At 47.8% G+C, this 22818-nt stretch overlaps 2 protein-coding genes across 3 annotated transcripts in view; one reads left to right on the top strand and one right to left on the bottom strand.

The window, feature by feature from the left end:
* The window catches only part of ADAM19 (ADAM metallopeptidase domain 19), a 33841-nt gene extending 21101 nt beyond the window's left edge, over positions 1-12740 (top strand). The window contains exons 10-23 of the mRNA XM_068206019.1: positions 358-442; positions 688-827; positions 1945-2122; positions 2967-3056; positions 4242-4437; positions 4698-4806; positions 5298-5490; positions 6048-6128; positions 6625-6733; positions 6835-6970; positions 7192-7258; positions 7816-8022; positions 9380-9526; positions 10274-12740. Of these exons, the coding sequence (XP_068062120.1) occupies positions 358-442; positions 688-827; positions 1945-2122; positions 2967-3056; positions 4242-4437; positions 4698-4806; positions 5298-5490; positions 6048-6128; positions 6625-6733; positions 6835-6970; positions 7192-7258; positions 7816-8022; positions 9380-9526; positions 10274-10348 (1813 nt within the window). The 3' untranslated portion in view covers positions 10349-12740. The remainder of the gene's footprint in view (positions 1-357; positions 443-687; positions 828-1944; positions 2123-2966; positions 3057-4241; positions 4438-4697; positions 4807-5297; positions 5491-6047; positions 6129-6624; positions 6734-6834; positions 6971-7191; positions 7259-7815; positions 8023-9379; positions 9527-10273) is intronic.
* An 878-nt stretch (positions 12741-13618) lies between these two features.
* On the bottom strand, positions 13619-21423 carry NIPAL4 (NIPA like domain containing 4). 2 transcript variants are annotated; one of them, XM_068206018.1, is made up of 7 exons: positions 21263-21423; positions 19300-19548; positions 17324-17380; positions 16259-16349; positions 14974-15134; positions 14292-14875; positions 13619-13866 (listed from the first exon to the last, which is right to left on the bottom strand). In XM_068206018.1, the coding sequence occupies exons 1-7, from the start codon at positions 21297-21299 to the stop codon at positions 13855-13857; spliced, it is 1191 nt and encodes a 396-aa protein (XP_068062119.1). In that variant the 5' UTR covers positions 21300-21423; the 3' UTR covers positions 13619-13854. The 2 variants fall into 2 exon arrangements, with proteins under 2 accessions (XP_068062119.1, XP_068062118.1); XM_068206017.1 differs by lacking the exon at positions 13619-13866 and having other exon boundaries at positions 14066-14875.
* Positions 21424-22818: the final 1395 nt, after the last annotated feature.

Here is a 22818-nt window from a genome sequence, read left to right as displayed (position 1 = left end):
GGCTGGCAAATATCAGGCTTATGATAAATTAAGTATTCACAAACAGTATTCAGCTAAGGATCCAGAAACAGTCTTTTCTGTGTTTGTTGCAAAGCTCAGCAGGAGCATTTTTTGGAACCAAACCATTATAAAAAAAAATAGGATTGTCTGGCTGGCCCATAAAACAGAGTAGCAGTCCAAGATAAACAGACCTAAAGGCTTTGTAGCTCTGCTCTGATGTCCTGCACTGGAAGACACTATAAAGACAATGTGTCCCCCTGACACTGTGTAAGGAGCTGTGCACTGCAGGGTGCATTTCTCTGCCTGCCTCCTCGGGTGCCTCAGTGCCAATTCATGCTCTTTCTGGGTTGATTTTAGGGGTGTGCCCTTCAAAGGTACCACAGTAGGCCTGGCTCCCGTGATGGCCATGTGCTCTGATTTCCAGTCAGGAGGAGTAAACATGGTAAGTAATTGCCAATCCCCCATATAAAGCTTCTTGCCAGCAGTGAATGCATAGGAGAGATGCCTCCTAAAGCCCAGGGAGAAATTATTCCCTGTGAAGTTCTCCACTCACCTGCTTATAGGCAGGAATACCTTCAGTAGATATTTTCTACATGTACAAATGAGAAGTTCCCCTCACCCCACTGACCCAGAGGTGCACAGGACAGGCACAGGTAAATGCTGACGTGCCTCTTTGACCTTGCACAGGACCACTCTGATAATGCCATTGGTGTTGCTGCTACCATTGCCCACGAGATGGGACACAATTTTGGCATGAACCACGATTCTGCTGGCTGCTGTAGCACCCCTGCAGCAGATGGGGGCTGCATCATGGCTTCTGCAACTGGGTGAGTTCATCCTCATGGGCTCAGGGAGGAATGTAAAGAGCTTTGTTACAAGAACCTTGGTGGAGTAAGAATTAGAAATGTAGTGTAGTGTTGCTGCCTGCTGGAGTCAGTGTTTATAGACAAAAAGTTGCTGGACAAACCCTGGTAATGGAGCAGCAGCAATTTGCTAATTCCCAAGGAACTGATTCCTGCCTGAGACTGGCCTTGGGTAATGGCAGCATTTGAAACCAGAGCTCTGAATTGTCAGGCAAAAGGAAAATTTTCCTGTTCCCTTTTCTTAAGAATACTCCTTGGTTTTCTGGTAATACAGAGCCTGTATTTAACAGGGAAGAAGTCTTTGACAGAAAAGGGAAGCAAGAGTAGCTCTAGAAGCCCATAGGAATTCAGAATTTGATTTTGGATGAGGCAACATAAAAAAAATCTACAATGCAGTCACGAAACATGCCAGATGGACCCATACACTTAAAGCCACATTCACCATTTTATCAAGCCTTCCTCTGTTTAAACAGATTTTTGTTTTTTCATAGGCATCTTCCTTTATGTGCATCATTTCCTCCAAAACCATTTGGGTGAGAAGTGAAAGCACAGTGGCACGCAAGTAGAGCACACAACATTCACACACATGCACAGCCACACATGGAGTGCACAGGCGTTGTAGCCACAGAGATTAATAAATCGTGTCACAAACAATATTCACGTTCTTCAAAATGAGGCGGTAGATGGGAAAAATTAAATATTATTTTTAGCAGTTAGGCTCACAGGCCGAGTGCTGGATTCTCAGGCTTGTTCAAGCAGTTGGGAATAAACCACAGCTCCAGTACTGAGGAGGAGAGGACAGCCATGCTTGTCAGCAATCACAGTCAAATATAACTCAATATATTTTGGTTCTATAAAGTTCATTTTGTAAGGCCATCATATTATTAAAGAGTCTTGCAGTGCAGTCTCACTTGTGTAGTGCAGGCACAGGAAATCACAACCTGCTTTAGCACAACTCCAAGAATTTCAGGGAGACACCTGTGTCCTTTGGCACTTGTCGAGATTTGCATGTGCTTCTTTTTGCTTCTCTAAACCATTGCCCAGACCTGTCTTCATGTTTTTCTACCCTGTCTGTGTTCAGGCACCCATTCCCCAAGGTGTTCAACCAGTGCAACAGACAAGAGCTGGAGAAGTATCTGCAGTCTGGTGGAGGGATGTGTCTCTCCAACATGCCAGACACCAAAAGAATGTATGGTGGAGGGAAATGTGGAAATGGCTACTTGGAAGAGGGGGAGGAGTGTGACTGTGGAGAGGTGGAGGTAACAATTGTTCAGATCCAACCATTTGGGGTTTAGTGGGATGCAATTTTTTTTTTATTATGCAATTTGCAAATACAGTTTTGTGATTTGTAATCAGCTTTTCAGTGTGCAGGAGACAAAAATATCTTCCCTGTATGTAAATGTAAATCAAGGTTCTAAAATATTACATCTGACTTCACAGTGTGTGGTACAATCCACCCAGAACTCAGGGATGGTGTGGTCTAGGGCTGAACAGAGGTGATTAAAACTTCATTTAAAAAGGAGATGAAAAAGTGATTTTAGGTGACAGAATCACAGATTCATTTAGGTTGGAAAAGACCTCCAAGATCATAAAATCCAACCTGTGACCCATCACCACTTTGCCTACAGAACCACAGGACTGAATGCCACATCCAGCCATTTCTTGAACACCTCCAGGGACAGAGACTCCACCACCTCCCTGGGCAGCCCATCCCAATGCTGAACAACCCTTTCAGTGAAAACATCCTTCCAGATGTTGCAGTTTCATATATTAAATCACTTTACCTATGGCTCCACTCCTGTTGAGGATGGGGCTTCTCTCAGCACTGCATCTCACTTCTGCACATCCATCCTTTGCCTCATAAGAGAAAAGGGAGCTGGAAGCAGCAGCCCAGACTCTCCAGATGTGATAAGGACAAGCAGTTGTGTCCCATCAGCCCATCAGAGGGAGGCTGGGCAGTGCTGGCATTCAGCTCATGCTGGGTACCCTGAGGTAACCTGGAAGGGAGGGTTTTACTTTGTGTGTGATCCACTGTGTGTGAGAACACCTCAGTGCCAGCTCAGATCTGCCCCGTGAGCTCTGCTGCATCTCACTGTCTTCCAGGACTGCAGGAACCCCTGCTGTGACCCCAGGACCTGCTCCCTGAAACCTGGTGCTGAATGTGCCCATGGCAGCTGCTGCCACCAGTGCAAGGTGGGATCTCTGGGTTTTCCTGAGAGGAAAGGGAATAACACGGGGGCAAGTGTGAGGCTGGAAACTGGAGGGGGAAGGGGAGAAAACACAGCCAAATGTGGAGTTTAACTCCTCACCTGGTTTGACTTTTCTTTAGGTGCAACAGCCATGAGTGTAATCAAACTAGTGTGGTCCTTTCTTCTGGCTGATTAAATTGACTCCTGTGATAACTTAAGATGAGCTGTGAGTGCTGCTGGTGTGAAGTTACACTGCCTCTCTTAAACATTGAGGGATGAATGAGAGATGATATTTCTCTCCTTTGGCTCTAGAAGAAATCTAGACAGAGCTGTTGGAGCAAACACTTCCTCCAGGGATTAGGCTGGATGCCGTTTTTGTTCTGAACCCTCTTTTCTGGAGTGTAGCTGAATCCCTTTAGCTCTGGTGTTTACTGAAGAACTGCTGGCAAAGAGTATAATTTGAAATCTCAGCTTCCCTTATAGTGACTGGTTAAAGTGTGTTTCTGGTTTTGGAGCCAAAGATCTCAAATTTAACAACAAATTAACTCAAAAACGAACATGGGCAAACATTTCGCTTAAGCTCATTTTTATGTTTGCACGTTGACTGTATGCTCTTACTGACCTATCCTGAGCATGGGGAAAACGATTTCCAGAAATCCACCTGGACTCACTTGGAACAACCTCCCAGATGTAACTGTGAGTGCCCTTTGTTCTCCATGTGTGTGGTGGACAAGAGAAGAATGAACTGAGTAAACTTGTAAGCAAGGGAGACATAAGTTACGCATCAGGAAGATGTCTCCTGCAGAAATGACAGGCAAACACAGAAACAAACTTCCCAACCAGGGAGGGTTTGGAGAACAGATTACACAAACATCTGTCAGGAATGGTTCAGGTAAATCGGATCCTACCCTAGGGTAGAGTGAGATGGATCAGTGTCCCCATGGGGACTGGCAGCCCTACGTTCTGTGCATGATCTCATTGCTCCCTGGGGAAGGAATGCAGTCATTAATTGCATTCTACACAGCTCACCCAGCTAATGAAGTCCCAGAGGCACAAATCACTGCTGACCTCAAAAAGCCTTAGACAAGGAGGACAAAATGACACAAGCAAGGTTCTGCCTTATCTACAGACATGAAACCACAGAGGAGCCAAGCAATAATTCTGGGCTTTTCCCACTGTCTCTTTTTAGCTGATGTCTCCAGGAACTCCCTGCAGGAAGAGGTCAGGACTCTGTGACCTCCCAGAATATTGCACTGGCGAGTCCCCATTCTGCCCCCTCAACTCGTACCAGATCGATGGGGCTCCCTGTGATGGAGGAAAGGCCTATTGCTACAGTGGCATGTGCCTCACCTACAGGGACCAGTGTGTGCAGCTCTGGGGGCCTGGTAAGGACACTGCCTGCAGCACAACCTGCTGGCCTTTGAACCAGCAAATGCTCTGCTCCTGCTACTCCTCACCCTGAGCGAGGCAGGAGTACCTTCCATACCTGCTGTCAGCAGCAGAGTCTGAGGAGCCTTTTCTCCTGCCTTACTCACGTGGAGGAGACAGCAAAAAATTTCTCATGCTCCAGCCATTCCAGAAAAAGGACAAATGAGTGGTTGGCATGGGGTGAGATGAGGCAGCCACTTGATTCTCTTCCGTGCAGGAGCACAGCCAGCACCAGATGCCTGCTTTGAGAAGGTCAATGCTGCTGGAGACATCTACGGGAACTGTGGGAAAGACATCTACGGGAATTACAGGAAGTGTGACGTGAGGTACAAAGCAGAGTGGCAGCCCAGGGTTGCTCACTGGAGAAGATGTTTTTATATGTTACAGAGTTATGGGCCAGGAGATAAAACTGATCCATGCATTGATTCACTCCCTCCCTCTGCCTCCTGGGAAGCCAGCTGCATTCTTGTGGGACTTGGAGCCCTTACAGCTGAAGCTTTTGGTTCACCATTTTCAAACATCTAGTTGATGTTCATCCAAAGCAACAGAAAAGGAGGGATTTTTTTTAATCCATAAGATAAATGTAGCTTTCTGACTGAGTCAAAAATTTCTTAGTCTTACTTCTGATTTTGTTGAGGTTGGCCATCCAGGGGGACTGTGGGGTGGTACCAGCAGTATCCATCAGATAATTCTTGGGGAGGTGCCTGCTCATTTCACAGTGACTCAGCACTGCTGCTTTAATTTACATTTAGAGCTCATGTCTGCAAAACATTCAGCAAGCCAGGAATAATCACTTTAGCCTTTCCTTTGAAATCAGAGATGCTAAATGCGGGAAGATCCAGTGCCAGAGCTCGGCTTTCAAACCCCTGCAGCCCAATGCAGTGCCCATAGACACCACTGTGAACACCCAGCGCTGCCGAGGCACCCACGTGTACACATCCGACAGCGAGGAGAAGGACATGCTGGACCCTGGCTTGGTGTTGACTGGAACAAAGTGTGGGAGCCATCATGTAGGTACAGTTCTGCCTGGAGTGGCTGGGAGGAGGTTCAGAGTATCACTTTTCCACCCAGAACGTGCTTTGTGGTTGTCAAGCTATTAATTTTTTATGTCTAATGCTCTTCTAGGAGATTTTTGTATTTGTTAGAAAAATAATTCCTTGGCGGTTTCAGAGAAGGACACACACCAAAGGCTTTATGTCTCTGCCAGATGAAGTTCAGGGCCAGTGCTAAATCTGGGATTTGCTAGTTGGTTGAAGTTGTCTCGCTTAAAGATGAGACACAGATGGAAACCAAGACATGTGAAAGCTCCCTCAGGGAGTTGCCACATGGGCATGGCCAAGCTGTGCCCACTTCTGAGCTCCCACTTCTCTCTGATTCGCATGGACTGGGATTTGGGGTAGTGATTAACTGTTTGCTTGGGAACCAGGTTAACTTCATTTCCTGTTACTCTGCCCAGAGAGTTAATTAGTTCTATTTCCAAGTCACAAGTCACAAAAATAGCACAAGGCAGTGACATGGTAGATAACTCAGAGAGGTAACACTGAGTTTTTGGATGCTTTCTGTGCAGGTTTGCTTTGAGGGGCGCTGCCAGAACATGTCCATCATCTTTGATTCTGAGAGCTGTAGCAAGAAGTGCCATGGGCGTGGAGTAAGTGTCTTCTTTTTCATCTCCATTCCAGGCTGAAGCAGGATGGGCTTCTGTTCTTCTGTGGCTGCTTGTTCAGCTCAATTCTTCCTTAGGTTTGCTCTGGACTTTGGCTTCTTGGCTATCAATTTGAATATTTCTTTCCTGTTTGATGCATTATCTTGTCCATGAATGTCCCTTTGACATAGGATTTGAGGAGGTCTGTTGGAGGGATATGAATTGCAATAAATTAAAAACAAGGAGTAATCTTAAAGAAAAATATCCTGAACCCAGTTTAGATTGAATAAAAAGGATCAGACTTACTAAAGAAAAAAACAAAGCAAAAGGTAATATTTAGGGCAGTTTAACCCAAATTGCTTCCACTCCCTGAAGAGTTTCCAGGCACTCAGCTCCCATTGGAGTCTCTACTGAAGTATTTAATTCAGCAAGGGCTTAGTTTGTTTTCACTTGCAGGTTTCTTAGCAGCTTCCACTTGAATCTCTGAGTCTTCCCACTCCAGGTGTGCAACAACAACAAGAACTGCCACTGCAACCAGGGCTGGGCCCCGCCGTTCTGCAACAAGGAGGGGACAGGAGGCAGCTTGGACAGTGGTCCCCCCCTGCCTGAAGGTGAGAGGGACCAGCTCTGCTACAAGGCTACTTCAGAAGGACTTGAGTTGGTTGGGAGCAGAGAGTTTTCCATTTAACAAACTCTCCTTTCTTGCCCTCAGGCTCTTCAGCGGTTGTGATAGCTCTGGCAATCCTGGCTCCCATTCTCCTTCTCAAAGGAATCTTGTTTTTATTCTATTATCTGAAATGCTGGAGTAAATTTGCCATCTGTTCTCTAAAGAAGACACCTCAGTTCAGGTAAGTTGTCAGTGTTGTGCCTTGTCTCCTTGTCCCCCCTCCTGCCAGGACAGAAGAGACATTGCAAATGCTGTGAGGAATGTCATAAATTGATTTGTTGGTATAGGCACTACTGGCTTCTCATTTTTTTTCACTCCAGTGAAGATAAAATAGCAAATACAGGAAAATAAAGGAGAAAACATATCAACACTTTAACACCCTTTTCTTTCTTTCATTGTCAGTGACACCTCTGGAGCTGGGCATGCAAACCCTGCCTTCAAGCTGAGAACCCCCCAGCAGCAGAGGAAGGTAGGGGCAGGGTCCTTCCACCTGCAGGGCAGAGATGCAGCTGCCCCAAGGTGTGGGATGGGGTTTCCCTCACACTGGAGTCAGGGAGTGGTTTTATTAAAGAATGGGAAAAGGAGACAGACATCACCCCTGGCTGAAAGTCAGTGTTAGCTGAGTGTAGCACCTGCTTCTAGTGATTTCCTCAAAGGCAGGAGCTGGGATTTGACCAAGCTTGTGTGGCTGCTTGTCTCTCCTGCTGAATCCTCTGTTGTCACACTCCCCATCTCAAAACTGGAGAAATGGCAAACCCTGGGTTTTTTTTTTGCAAGATCCTCTGTTATCACATTGATGCCTGGATTACTCTGTTCTCTTGATTGCCATTTCTGCCTCATGATCCCAAGTTGTCCCAGCCCATCTAATCAACACCTACCAGACATACACAACACATACTGGTGTTGCAGGCAATATTTTCTACTCTGTGGCTCAGAGTCCTCACGTAGATCCTCAGAAGCGTTGAAGTGAGTATGAAGAGTGGTTTGAAGTGGAAACACATGAAGATTTGTGGTTTTTCTGCACAGGTGATGGGCTTCCCTGAAATCCCACCCAAACCTCCTTCTCATCAAGCTCCAGGGCTCCAGATGAGCAGGCAGCAGCCACCCACCTTCCCTGGCAGCCACAGCTGCAGCAGAGGGCAGCCCGTGGGGCCGGCGCAGCCCAAGGACATTCCCCGGAGGACACCCCCGAGCAGGCCAGCACCTCCTGCTCCCAAACCTCCAACCTCTCAGGTACGGAGCTGTGCTGCCGTCCTGTAGATGCTGTTTGATGGCAGGTTTGTTCTGGTGAGGCCTCTCAGCCTGGGGGAACTGTTTGTCTTGACCCAAACTGACCCCATCTTATGTAAGCTTCCTCTCCATGGGGTTATTTTGAGGGTTAAAAGGAAAGATTTATTTCTTTTGCTGGCAGCTCTGTTCTAAACTTACTATGGACCCCACATTCTTATTGGAAAGATGGTAAATCTCTCAGACTGACTTCAACCCATTTTGCAAAATAATATTATTATACTGGGGCCCTCAAAGAAGCAAAGGGCCCGGTTACAGCAGGTAGCAGGAGGCTAGTTCCCAGGCAGTCTCTCTCTGAAGGACATAGAGGAAAACAAACCCTACAGAGCAAAATCTTAGCAAATGGGGTTTGTTTCTAGCTCCATTGTTCCTGTGAACAGCCGGCACTTCAGCAGGAAAGAAAACTAAAACAAAAGCAGGAAGCTGAGTGCTGTCAATAAGGAATAGTTATCCTTCCCAGCTGCTTGTTGACAAGTTCCCCATGATCTCCTTTGTGTTCCCTCCCCAACACATCCAGTCTCTTTATCTCAGTCAGCCTTAGGAGATGGAACACTTTTCATAGGATTGCCACAAGAAACCTGGCTGTTTCTGGGTTAGTGGAGAGCCACGAGCTGGGGAAGACAAAGGGGAAATAATTAATGTCACTTTTTGCTAGTTGCATTGGCCTTCCTGGATGTTTGCAGCATCTGCCAGATTTGCTCTCTTGCTATTCCTATAGGAGCTCTTCAGTCCTGGCAGTCAGTGGAATTTACTCTGCCTTGTCCTTCCTGGAGTCACAGGGAAAGATCCTTGGAGAGCAATAGATCCCCAAGCCATCAAGCATTGCATTTATGCATAGTCTGAGGAGACTGCAGAGGTTTTGGGTGCCCTCCAAGTTGTGAGTGCAGCTGTGTTTGTTAAATCAACACCTGTAAGGCAGCAGCTTAGCACAGAGCCTGAGCAACAACAGGCAATTGGCTCTTATGGGGGTAACTTCTTCCCCTGGGACATGCTTTCCACTGAAATTCATTAGATGAATGGAAAATATAATGCTCTGAGCATCCTATTAAGGACAGCTGTGTGCACAAACAAATAATAACCGCTTGTGGGTCGGTGTGTGTTTGTATGGGCACAAGAACATGCACCTATGTCGTGTTTACAGCACTGTATAGGCAAACAAACAGTGAGTGTATGTGTGTGGAACTTGCTTCCAGCCATGAAGTGCATCAGTTAACATGGCTAATTCAAAAGGCTCTGGAACACAGGTTACCTATTACTTCCAAAACTTAAGGCTTAAATTCAAAACTCTTTCTTTCTTCTGTAGGATATTTCAAGGCCCCGGCCACCCCAGAGAGCTCTGCCAGCAAATCCCATCCCATCCAGATCCAGAGGCTGGCAGGGGAGCAGCCCTGCTGTCCCACTGCCTCCTGGACACAGCAGAGCCCCTGGACGCCTCCAGCCTGTGCCAGAGGTAGGCACTGAGAGGGGTGCTGGGAAGCACGACTCACCCCTGGGGAATAAAAACACTCTGAAGGGAATTTCAGCCTGCACAACACCTTTGTGCACAGCCCAGGTGGGTGGACATGGACACAGAGGGGCTGTGGGTTGGTCACCTTTATTGCAGGGATCTCTGTTTTCACCTCTTTCATGTTAAGAATTTATGGAGTTGAGCAAATCAGTGAATTCAGCCCTCCACAGCCCTGAACACTTCCTCAGGCAAGGCATTTGTGTGAGTGGGGCAGAGCAACGAGGTCAAGGGCTGTGGGACCCAGAAGTGTTAGTGAAGAGCAGCAAAACATGAAGATTCACACAAAACTTGAAGATCCCAGTAAAGAACAAAAATTGTTTCCAGCCTCTCTCTAGCCATGGCTAAGGAGATGCTTTCTCTGCAGTGAGTGTTTCACAAAAATCATCCTTACAGGCACTTACTAAGGGACTTCTAGGCACTGAGTTCAGTGCTCTGCACACCGGGCCCTTTAACACAAAACCTCTCCACTCCACACAGCACAGTTATGTGCCTCCAGACTGCAATATACTGGAGGCCAGCTGTGGAAAATGGAGAAAACTGCAGGAACTTCTTTGTGGGAGAGTTCCTATGCGATGCACTGGGTTGTGAATGCAGACAGGCTAACATCAGCTCCTAGAGAGGGTAAGGAGGGTGCTTGTTCTTCCATCAGTGCTCACTTCTCTTCTGTTCCCCTTTTTCCATCTCACCCAGGGTGGTGGTGCCTGGACAGCTGGAGCAGTGAACAGCTTGAACGTGGGACAGCCAGGCTCCCGTGGGCATTCCTGATGCAGCCTGTTCCTGGCTGGCTCTGGCCTTCACAGGGCACTGGATGGCCTTCATCACCCAAAACCACTCTCACACCTTCACTGCCATGGACAGTGTCTCAGTTCCTCCCCTCCTGCCCCAGCCATGCTCCCTCTGTGACTCCCCAGGCTGCAGTCAGGCATGGCAGGGGTGCCCCAGGTACACACCAGGCTCAGCTGGACCCTCTCTGCCTTTTCCACATAAGGATGACTTGTTTGTACGGTATTTAAATATTGTTGTGCAATATCCAGTGCAGGGATGGGGTGATGGGTGTTTCACGTGTTTTTAATCAGTTATTTAAGTATTACCAGGGAGAACAAGCTGTGAGTGCAGGTGCTGGCCTTGATGGGCTTTCATGTGAGCCCTGTTGGCTTCCTCAGCCCCCCCACGCAGCTGCAGGAGCATATTGGTGCTATACAGAACCCACTGCCTCTGGGGAGAGCAGCTGGTGATAACATTCTTCAGTTTATTCTCTGTTTACAGGGGGTGGCAAATGGGGCCCCAACAGGGAGCCAACCATGGAAATATAATTTGTGGGGCCACTGTGGATTTTGGTCAGCTTTAGCAGAGGGGATTATTTTTTATTTCATTATTTTCCCCATATTACCCTCTTCAGCAGGAACATTGCAACCCTTCTGTCCTCCAGCACTCGCTTGTCTTGCCTTGGTGCTGTAAATCCCAAAAGCAGCCCCAGCATGGCCCACGACCTCCAATCCATGTCATCAGGACACACTCAAGGTACGACAGGGCAGCTCTGGCCCAGATCCAGAGCAGAAGGCCAGCAGGAAGCTCAGCAGAAGGCAGTGCTGAGACCTCTCTGCAGCGTGCGGTACCGTCAGCAGGAGATGTTTTTGCACGTGTCTGTGCTGAGCTGCAACTCAGCATGGGCTGTCTGCTTCCCAAACCACTGAGAAACCTACCTGAAAAATGCCCAGGTGGTGAAACAGCTGAACTATTAACACAACACATGGTGCTTTTGTAGGGCAGCTCTCTTACTCCAGGTTTTTTCTCCAGGCCATGGATGGAGAGAGCTGTCTGTGTGCACTTTAAGCAGCTGATGGTTCTGACCCTGAGGACCCTCCCTTATGAATTTAGTTTTTTCTTCTCCTAATAGTTTGGCTTTTGTATGTGGTTTTCTTTTTCTTTCCCTCAGGATTTTAAAATAAGACCTTCTGTTATGCCAGATTTTTTTTTTCCTTGAAATTATTTCCTAGGAGAACACAGGGAAATCTGGAGCTGTAGTTACAACAGTCCTCTTGTGTCTGATTTACTATGGACAAATCCTCAAAGAGTATGACTGCTGCTCCACATGTGAGAAACTGTATTATCGGCATAAAGAAAATGAGTCTTGTTTGCTGGTTCTCTTTTCCTAAGATCTACTCGTTAAAGAAATCCCAGATAAACCCCAAGAACTCATTAAATTTGTAGTTATATGTAGTAGTGTATCTGTAGGATGACTTAAGTCACATTAGTTTTCACAACTTTACTACCTCTTTCTCCACAAGGAAACAGCTCACATGGTGTGTCTTGAAATTCCCACAGATTATTCCTCATCTTACTAATTTTAGACCTTTTCTTACCTTCTATGTGCCTGGAAAACAAACCAATTTTAAAAACTTCCTTCTAACAAAAGGGAGGGCAAGTAAAAGACAACAGCTTTCTAATCTTTGTCTTTTTTGATAGTTGGGGTATATTACATATAAAAATGTGTATTTAAACAACCCCCAAACTTGTTGTTTCTTGGTATGTAATGGCAGGTTTGGCTGCTCACAGTGCAGCAGGACTGTACATACACTGTAATTGTTGGTTCAACCACAGAACTTGATCTCATATCTGAGCCCTCACTGAGGGCAGCAGCACTTCTGCTCCAACCCCTGATCTTCAGCAAATGGCCACTAGAAGTCACTAAAATTATTTTCACTGCATTTCATGTGAGCATAGGATCAAGGTTTCAAAAAATGCCCCTGGACACGCAATGCTCAGAGAACAACTGGACATGCCCAAACTCTAATAGAAAACTTTATTGCTGGAATATCACTTTAAAAAGTGATCCACTTATCAAAAATCCACTTATCAAAAATCTCCAAAAGGAGATTTAAGTAGTTTTAAGTAAGTCCTTTTACATTTTCACATGTACAAGTTGAGTGAATGAGACATGGGGAACTGCAGGAGGAGTAAAAGATGTTAAACCTGATACTTTGAAAGATAATATTACTTGGGAGAACTTATAACAAATACATCTCACTTTCTTCTATGTCCACATGTTAATGGTTTACAATAATGCTCTCTATGCATCTATGCAAATACTTGAAGAATGCAATTCATTGTGCCTTTTGCCTAGTTTTAATAAAATTTGTTGGGTGTCATTAACAAATACTCTTTCACCGTCTATTATTTCATTATCTCAGTTCAGATCTTCATTTTCTACATGGCATTTCTCCAGGGATGGCAGGATTGCTTTAATGAAATGCATGTCTAGAGTGAAGACAGATGAGTCCTATTTACAGCCATTTTCTAAAATAAAATGCACCAAGCATCACACTGATTAGGATGCCAAAACCAAAGCTGGAGTGAGTGACTTGGATTATTTTCTGCCACCAAAGGAGGTCGCTGCAGTTTTACTCTGCTCCAGATGCTCTTTCTGTTGTTTTCAGCTGTCCCTCAGCCTCTTTATCCTTTAGGGCTACACTAGTAAGATAAAATAGTGAAAAACTTTCAGATCCACCTGCAACTTTTTTTTTTTTTTGAAAAAACCCTTTATTTCCCTTTCCACAATCCAAAAAAGATAGCACTGAAATGTTATTAAAATAGGAAATTGGATCATCCTCCCTCCCAAAGCCCCACATTGTATTTGCTCAGTGATGCTCACACCCAGGTATAATCACGTGAGCATCTCAGAGGACAGCAGGACACCTCATGGGGCTCAAAGAATTTGGGGAGTTTTCCAAGGTCAAGATATTTCCTGAGGAAAAAAAAACATACTTTATATTTACAGCCACTTGGTCTTTCAGAAACTGAAAAAATCATCATAAGAAGTCTTGGAGACAGTGGTAGAGTTTCTCTTGACATGGGGTTTACCCTGCCAGAGCTTCCCAGCCTGAGCAAGGACTGCCCTTCCTCAGGTGGGGACTGGGTCAGGCCCAGAAAAATTCACCAAGGCCTGGGCACCACAGCTGCTCAGGGGAAAAAAAAAACCAAACAAAAAAACCCCAAACAAACGAAACTCCCATAAAAATAATTAACACTGCTTCACACATAAAAAAAGCTGAAAAAGATGTCTCTGTAAAAACACTTCAAGGCTTGAGTCCTGCCACTGAGCCCGAGTGAGCAGCTATTGCAAAATTCACCATGTTTTGCCCATATTCACCAATATTCTTGTCCCCTTATTTGCAGAGCAAGTGTTTAAACACGGATGAGCAGAGTCTGAATAGCAGCGTTCAGTCCTTGTCTCTCACCTCCTCTTGAGACGCTGGTGTGTATTTTAGAGTTCATGCAAGTGTCTAGAAAGGAAACAAAAAGAGACAAGAACCACTAATCAATGATCCATCAAGGCCTGGAAACAAAGACATCAATGGCCACCCGGGGGAAGGAGTGAAGGGTAAACATCAGCCCTGCCAAGAATAAGAGAGGGAAGGGGCCTCAGAGAGGAGCTTTGTTCCAGCACTATCATATTTCTAGAGGATTTTTGTTTCCAGTGGCTGCATGTATTAGGGCCCAGAGAGGATTAAACACACCCCTTGCTCCCATACCATGACAGAGATCCTGTCCAAAAGCCTGGAGAAAGATTTGACTTTGGAAAAGACACCATTCGTTTTATTTTCTGCTTTTCCTTTTTAAAATTTTCCCCTGGCACTTAGAATATTGACATCACCCACCCAATCTCCAGTCCCCTGCATGTAACACCCTAAGTGTAGAGCATGAATACTTTGGGTTTATCCTCTGGGGCAATGCTGGAGTTGTCCACCTCTATCAGGATGTTTTTGTCATCTCTGGTGACCGGTGCTGGTTGTTCGTTCTGAAGGACTTGAGGTAAATTCCCTAAACTGACGTCCATGTCTTTGAAAGCATGGAGTAAAAACACCCCCAAAATGATGGTGAGGAAGCCACAGACTGTCCCAATGATGTCAACCACAGTCATGGCGACCCACTCCTTAAAGAGGATGATGGAAGTGGTGATGACGATGGTGGTGAACAGCACGTAGTAGATAGGGAACACCAAAGAGGTGTTGAAAATGTCTAGAGACTTGTTGAGGTAGTTGATCTGTGTGGTGATGGATGCCACCAGCGTGATGACCAGGATCCAGGTCAGTGGGTGCTGCAGCACAGGCTGGTCAGCAAAGAAGCCCTTGATGGCAATTCCCAAGCCCTTGACTGAGGACACGGAGAAGGCGCCGATGACGGAGCAGATGGTGAGGTAGATGAGGATGTTGCTCTGCCCGTAACGAGGGGCGAGGTAGAAGATCAGGAGGAAGCAGAGAGCCAGGAGGATTGCAGCATATGCCAGGAAACCTGCAGCAGGGAGAGAAGAACTCAAAACTCCAGCGGTGGGCATGGGGAGAGGTTTGCACTGCCTGGCCCCGAGAGGGAAAGCGCGGCTGGCTGCGTACCCGGCTCCTTCAGCTTGGAAGTCATTTCCTCCAGAGTGGTGACCTCCTCGTCCTCCGGGGCGTGTATGACCATCACAGTGCTGCCCACCAGGCTCAGCAGGCAGCCCAGCTTTCCCAGCAGGTTGAGCCGTTCTCCAAGCAAATATGAGGACAGAATGGCACTGCACGGGACAGAAAAACATCAGCTGGTGCTCTGCACTCCTTTGAAGAAGGAACAGCAGCTCTAGGAAAGTTAAGAATACTTCCATGGGATACAATGAGACAATTTTGGTGCAAATTAGTTGGATTCCAGTGGGTTAATACACAAGCACAGCTGAACCTGCAGGGGTGCAGGTGTGACCTGTAGATCACAGCTCTTTTGTCAGCAAGGTGCAAAAATGCTGAATGTTTTAGCACATCCTCAGAAATATTTTTTTCAGGGTCAGCAGAATCATTCAGGAGCTGCTGAGCATTATGAAGCTTTTAGTGCTCAAGAAAATTACTTCAAGGGCCGGCGTAACAGAGAAAAAGCCTGAACCTAACAACAAAAAAGCTATGTTTATTTTAACTAAATCATCAGGACCATTAGAAAGAGAAACTCTAAAAGTACTGGAGCTACAGATGTATTTGCAAAAATACCTAGTTGTTATCCAAAAAAATCTGGGGCAAGACACCAGAGCAGTCCTAACTCTCAGTTTGCTTATGCATTTCATAATACAGTCTTTCTAGAAAACCTTAAGTAGCCAGAGCCATGTATTTTGGTAGAAATCTCCTATTTAAAAATAAAGAAATGAAATAGGGTTTCAGCCCTTTTGGGAACAGCCAGAGGAATAAAACCCAACAACATGAGAGGACCCTAAAAGCTTATAAAATAAAAGGCAGGTGAAAGGCAGCTTGAAAACAAGCCTGGTATTTTTGACCCTTTTAAATTTTTAGTACTCTTGGTTACAAAAACAAAACGAAACAAAACAAACAAACACTAAAACCCCACCAATCCTGAGTGGCTAAAGAGCTGGAATAAGGAATGAAGTAATGCAGATATTTGCAATAATTTAATCTGCAGTGTATGTGGTTGCTCTACATATCCAGCATTTCCAGAAGGGCAAGTTCCTTAATTCAATAGCTCCCAAGTGATCCCTCAAAAAGGACAACAACTGTTAAAGGGTTTTTTAGAAAACACAGAGACTTTTTTTTTTGCTTTGGGCAGAATAAATAATATTAGTATCGCTTCAAGTCTATTTTTACAAGTCAAACAGGCAAACAAGAAAAAAAAAGGCAAATTTCAATTTATAGACACAAAAATCACCTTATGAGCACGCTCAGAGCCCCCAGAGGTGTGACAATAGTTGCAGGAGCAAAGGCATAGGCAGCAAAGTTGGCAGCTTCCCCTCCACCCACTAAACAAACACAAGAAAAATAAATACCAGTCAGTTACAGAGCACTTTCTGTGTTTTCTCCTGGGGGTTTGCAAACCAGCAAGATATCACTTGGAGAATGGGTTTTATGCTGGGGGTTTCATCCTGCTGCTAAACAGGGGCAGACAGTGAGTGACAATCTATTTCAAATTAAAAGAGGCACCCCTGGAGAAGGGAACCCCTCCATGGAAAGGGCTGGGGGTGCCAGGGCTTGGCCAGGTCAGGGCTCAGGAACCCCCCAGCCCAGCCAGGCTGTGTGGGGCTAATGAGGGAGGGGGTGGCTGTGGGAGCCCCAGTGCTGGAAGGCTGCTTGTCCCCTCCACACCGTGTCCTTGGGGCTGTGGTGCCCCCTGTGTCCCTGAGCAGAGAGGGCAGAGCCAGGTGGGGACACCTTGAGCTGCAGCTGCCACGGTGAGAGCCAGAAAAGAGGGCTCTGAAACAGCCTGTTGTAAAATCTGCTGCTCTCCATGCAGCTTTGAGTCCAATTTTAGGAGATGCTGTAAAGCTTTGAGTCCAATTTTAGGAGATACAAGCAGGAAATAAAGATTTTAAGTCGTGTTTTAAGGGAAAGCAAGTTTCTTCAAGGAAGGACGTGCTACCAACACCTCTTTATCTCCCTGTGCTGCAGCATGAAACCTTCCCAGAGCCCCCAGGCACTCAGGGGAGGCTGTTTGCCCTGTGCCTGGTGCACAGGCAGACCTGCCAGCTGCCCTATCAAAACCTGCCTTTTCATGCTTTTGATCAGGTAAAACTGAGCTAGCAGGTCCTGCCAGTCCTGCAGGAGGATGGACAGGGAGATCCTGCGTGGATCACTGCCTCTCCTCTCCCTGAGGAACCTCTGCTGAGGGTGGGGGAACTCGACAGAAAACAGGCTTTAAGCACCATACTCAGTTTGTTCCACACACAGAGACAGACCCTGGAAAAGCTGCAAACCCAGGGAAACAGCTCCTACTTACTGGTTAACAAGCCAGCCCACCAGAGCCAGTCCTTCAGGTAGCCATGGCCTCCATCTCCTGGGGAAGAAAAGCACATGCAGGAGTTAACAACCATATTCTTCAGAGCAAGAGATGAGAATGACCCTTTGGAGAGGGATAAATTCCAAGGGGAGGAGCGTGACAAAGAACAGGGAAGAATGGACTGTTTGGAGCTAATCCATTTCTGGTCCTAACCCACAGGCTGTTGGACATAAGGAGTTTGAGCCTGCTGACATGGTGAACCCTGATTTTGCTGGGAGAGCCCATGTTTTTGATAAATATGACCTGATGGAGCTGTCAGTACCAGCAGTGTTTGACTTGCCTTGGAGAAAAGTGATGTGCTCACATAGCAGGGGTGACACACTAGGACTGAGAGAGTACAGGGCAAGATAGGACAAGGGGCAATGAAGAGTTGATCAGGAAGACTTCAGGACACAGGGAAAAATTTTTGCTACAGTTCAGCTTCTTCTGGTTCCTCAACAACTCCATAAATGCTGAAGTTCAAATGTTATGCTCTGGTATTCCTCGGAAATTTCTGGTTTATTTGTTTTAGGGTCTTTCTGCTTGGTCAGGGCTCTTCCCAAGAACTCTTTCTGTCAGCTGCAATTTTCTGTCATTAATCTCTAATTCCTTTCAGAGTGTTAAACATTCTGAAAAATAGGGAGGGCTTTGCTCTTGTTTTACTTGCTTGGCTCTGCTGTGGGAGGGGTTCATGGAAGGAAGGAGTAGAGAGACATCTACAGTTGAAGCAATACTGATATTTCATTGTGCAAGTATAATGTCAAAAAGCAAACTCATCCATGTTCAGCAGCTGTGTGTGGCCAGCCCAGTGACAGAGGATGGAGATGGACCTGAGACTGCCCAGTGGCTCAGCTGCTGTTGGTAGCTTTGCTGGCTGTCTCTGGACAGTCACTTCATCATTCCATGCCTCTGTGTCCCCATATGGGCACAGAGTACAATGGGGATGATGATATTTACTTCCCCTGAAAGATTATTTAAGAACTGTTCTTAACCAGAACGGAGAAGCAGCAGTATTTTAATTATCATTGCTCTGTTTTGCAGTTATGCAAGTAGGTCAGCTGCCAGGTAGGACTTACCCTGCTGCTGGAGGATGTTTGCAATGCTGATGGGATGTGTCCAATTTTACAGTGCAATTCTGCTCTAGGCAGTGCTGCTCCACCACTGCCCATCCATATATATATACATATGCGTGTGTGTGTGTGTGTGTGTGTACACATAAACACACGCCTCACCCTGAGAGCCTGGTGCTAGAGGAAAGTTATCTGCAGGTTGTTGTGCAACACAGCTCCAAAGGATCCCTTCTGAAACCACAGAGTTCCCACAGAGCCGGCCTGTCCGGCATTCAAACACACTTGCTAACGCAATCCAAGCACACGGAGCTGTGTCCTCCTCTTGGTGAGCTGGTGGCAAAGCTGCCTGGTGCTTCACTTAGAGCAAGAGTGGGGTCAGGGCTGTGCTGCTCTGCTCACAGCCGTGAGCTGCAGCTTTGTGCAAAGGGACCCATTTCAAAGAGCTTTTAGCACTCTGCTTGCTCCTGGCCTCCCTCTGAGTGATGGGCACGCACTGCTCCACTGTGGGGACACGTCTGATCTCACAGGCCCTTCCCTTGCTATTTGTGGTGCCAGGCAGGGGAACGCTGCTTTTAGCTGAGCTCCTCCAGTGCAGGGCTCTGTGAATTAGCTCCTTTCCAACAGAAACTGTAAATTAAGTCCTTTCCAATGCCAGGCCTGTGAATTAGCTCCTCAGCTCCCACAAAGCACTGCTGTCTGGCTCTCACACACAAAGATGCATCTACAAAAGCTCTTATTTACATTGCTGATGGAAGACTGACTGTACCCAGAGGTGTTCCCTTGCCTCAGGAGTGCTGAAATTTGGACTGTGTGTGTAGTCCTAGGAACAGGTGGTCCCTGCCCCTCCTGCCCCCATGGAAGTCTTACCTGCCCTGGTGCCTCCCTTCTCCACCAGCCGTAGCAGTCCCTTTTTCTTGAGGATAACACTGCTCCCAATGAGGAAGCTGGAGAAGACAGCCAAGCCCAGACCAATGTAGAATCCGTAATTGTTTTCCAGCCGAGTTATCCAGGAACTATCTGAAGTCCCATTCTCCTGGATAGAGTCAGCTGGGACAGCACTGCTGATCACTTGGCACACGACCCGGTGGGAAAGGCACAAAAGGGTGATCAGAGACCCTTGGAAATAAAACACCAAATTACTGACATGACTAACAACAGTCTCCCTACTCCCTTGGGCTCATTCAGGTGTCCCCCTGCACAGCCACCCATGCTGTCATCCTAACAACACCCAAAGCTCAGGACACCTCTTTACTCACACGTGGAAATGGCAGGGTGTTGTCTGACAGATTTATGTCCCCAAGTTAAAGCATCTCTTTGACACTGAATGAGTCTACATACCGAGCTGGCAGGCCACAAGGACCTGTAAAAATAATTTGAATTTCCAAATATATAAGCCAGAGTCTCGCCACCAAATTCCAATGTTATGGAGTTGAACTAGGCCTTATCAACACTTAACCTTGTTGATCCAAAGGCTTTGGTGCTTTCCAGCCAACTAATCCTCACACCTGCCAGCTCATCTGCAATTGTAACTTTGGGTTTAACGTGGAGTGATGCCAACACTGTAACTGTGCATCTGTTCCTACTCTGTGTGCTGAGCTGTGTCATAAGACAACATCAGATTCATCTCGGACAATTCATTTCCTCTACTGTTTAATCGTTTTATTCTACCTATTTGCAGAATGCCTGAGAGCTCCTAAAGCAAACCCAGTCCTGCCAGTGTGGAAGGACTGAGAGCAGGCACAGCGTCCTGCTGTTAACACCAAAAGCACTGCAGCCCTGTGGCTCGGGCCAAGGTGTGTCCTGTGTGGGGGTGGGAAATTGCTGAGTTTCTCCCTCCCCTGACACTCCTACCACACCCAGCACATCTTTCTATCGCAATCTTTACTCCAGGTGTAGTAAAGATGGTGTGACTGTGACCATGAGGAACAGAGCAGCCAGGTGGAGTACAAAAGTCTCTTTGTAGTAAAAGACTTCAAATTTTTTTTTAACCTGAACTCACACAGGAATTATAGAGCAAGTACTTGTGTCTCTGCAGGCAGAAGTGTGGAATGGCTAAACTGCTCCCAGCAGGGTCAGGAGCCTGGGCATGGGCCCCACATTTTTCCTGAACCAGGAGCCTGGCTTACATCTTAAGCAGCTGCAATCCCTGGCCCCGGCACACACAGCTGAGGTTTGGATCTGAACTGGCTATAAACGTTTTTCTAAAGGAAAAAATAGCAGTGACTTTCTAGATGAGTTTCCAAGAGTTCCCTAATAATATTTTTTTTTCCTACTAGGAAAAACATTTTTGATCGTGGAAATATTTCCTGGGGAATAAGGGGGGAACTTGCCTCCTCGGCTGGGTGAAAATCTTCACAAGGTACGCCGGGCACAAGCACAAAGCAGCGGGACGAGGTGATTACCGACCGCATTAAGTAATCCTTAAATGAAAAAACCCAGCTCCTGCGTTCTCTGTGCACTCTAGGGCTGGCAGAGCGCGGTGCCGGCTGCTCGAGTTTCCCCATTCCTATACAGAGCTCAAAAAAATAAAAAAGAGAAGAGCCCCCGAAGCCAGGAGAAAGCCCAAAGCAGAGCAGCGACAGAGGACAGCCCCAAAGCCGGCGGGATGAGGCCGAGGGGTGCGGCGGGCTCGGCCCCGTGGTCGGAGCCGGAGCGGCCGCGCTGGCCCGGACCTGGCCCGGACCCGGACCCGGACCTGGACCTGACCCGGACCTGTCCTGTCCTGTCCGGACCCGGCCCGGACCTGTCCTGTCCGGTCCGGTCCCGGCCCGGTCCCGGCGCTCCGCGGGGCCGAGCCGAGCCGGTCGCGCTGCCCCGGGGCTGCACCCACCGTTGCTGCAGCTGCTGTTCGTCTCCAGCGGCTCCATTGCCTTCGTTCTGCGGCCGCTCAGCGCATCCCGGGCCGAGGGCAGGGCCGGGCACACCTGAGCCCGCCCCGCTCCTCCCCCGGCCCGGCCCAGCCCGGCCCGGCCCCTCGCTGCGCTGCGAGCGCTGGCAATGCCCTGGGGAGCCTTGCACGGTCCCTGGGCCAGCCCCGCATCGCCAGCCCCTGTCCCCATCCCTAGCCCTCGTCCCCATCCTCCCAGTCCTTGTCCCCCTCCTCCCAGTCCTTGTCCCCATCCTCCCAGCCCCTGTCCCCATCCTCCCAGCCCTTGTCCCCATCCCTAGCCATTGTCCCCATCCCTAGCCATTGTCCCCATCCCTAGCCCTTGTCCCCATCCTCCCAGCCCTTGTCCCCGTCCTCCCAGCCCTTGTCCCCATCCCTAGCCCTTGTCCCCATCCTCCTAGCCCTTATCCCCATCCCTAGCCCTTGTCCCCATCCTCCCAGCCCTTGTCGCCATCCCTAGCCCTTGTCCCCATCCTCCCAGTCCTTGTCCCCATCCCTAGCCCTTGTCCCCATCCTCCCAGTCCTTGTACCCATCCCTAGCCCTTGTCCCCATCCTCCCAGTCCTTGTCCCCATCCCTAGCCCTTGTCCCCATCCTCCCAGTCCTTGTCCCCATCCCCGTCCCCGCCTGCCCGGTCGGTGCGGTGGCATCTCCGGGGGGTTCTGCCCCTTCGCAGAGAGCCGGGACGAGGCTCTGCCCTGGATTTCGAGGCTCCTGCCCTGGGTTTCGAGGCTCCTGCCCTGGGTTTCGAGGCTCCTGCCGCTGGGTTTCTCCTCTCGAGGTTGTTTTCCTCGTTGCAGAGATTGGAGAAGGCGCTGGGGCAGCAGGAGGGTGGCTCGGAGGTTTGTGAGCCCGGGTGCGGGGTTAGTGTGCGCTGAGGGGTTGTGCAAAGCCGGGGGCTAAACACAGGTGTGGTGGAAATAGAAATTAAAGGTAAACGACAGAAGTGTTAGTGGCAATGTCAGGTTAATGGGTGGACTCGAGTTTAGAGGTATTTTTCAGCCTTTTGTGCTGAACAATAGATGAAGTTGTTTAAAGTCGTTAGGGAACATCCAAAGAAGGGCCACGAAGGTTGTGAAGGGTCTGGAGGAGAAGCCACGTGAAGAATAACTGAGGTCACTTGGCTTGTTCAGACTGGAGAAGAGGAATCTCCATCAACTCCCCCTCCCAGGGCAGCCGAAGCCTCCCTTGCTGATTCTGGTGTGTGAATGTTTCAGAGTGTGTGGAACACCAATTTTGCCTTCATCCCCAGCCTCTCTGTCGACCTCCCTTGTTTTGCCTTCATCCCCATCCTCCTCTGCCGACTTTCCTTCCTGCATTCGTGCTCAGTAGCTGTGTGTACACAGAAACCTATTGCTGATAGAAAAGTCCTTTCGTTGCCAGGTTCTGCTGTAAGTCAACAGAGGTAAGTAAAACCAATAGTGAAACAAGAGATTTGCTTCAGCAAGCTCACATTTATAGGTAGAAATGGTCCCTGTCATAAGGCAATATAAAGATGTA

Source organism: Anomalospiza imberbis, chromosome 15, assembly GCF_031753505.1.
Source record: "Anomalospiza imberbis isolate Cuckoo-Finch-1a 21T00152 chromosome 15, ASM3175350v1, whole genome shotgun sequence".
NCBI classification, from domain to species: Eukaryota; Metazoa; Chordata; class Aves; order Passeriformes; family Viduidae; genus Anomalospiza; species Anomalospiza imberbis.
Note: the sequence above shows the minus strand (reverse complement) of the source record. Positions and strands in the feature narration are given on the sequence as shown.

Bases quoted from the DNA above. Each gene is read 5' to 3' on its own strand.
- NIPAL4 (XM_068206017.1), bottom strand. From the start codon at position 21,299: ATGGAGCCGCTGGAGACGAACAGCAGCTGCAGCAACG. The intron at 17,381-19,299 runs GTAAGACTTCCA...TTTCTTCCCCAG, and splicing joins GAAGGGAGGCACCAGGGCAG to GAGATGGAGGCCATGGCTAC. The intron at 16,350-17,323 runs GTAAGTAGGAGC...GTGTTTGTTTAG, and splicing joins GTGGGCTGGCTTGTTAACCA to TGGGTGGAGGGGAAGCTGCC.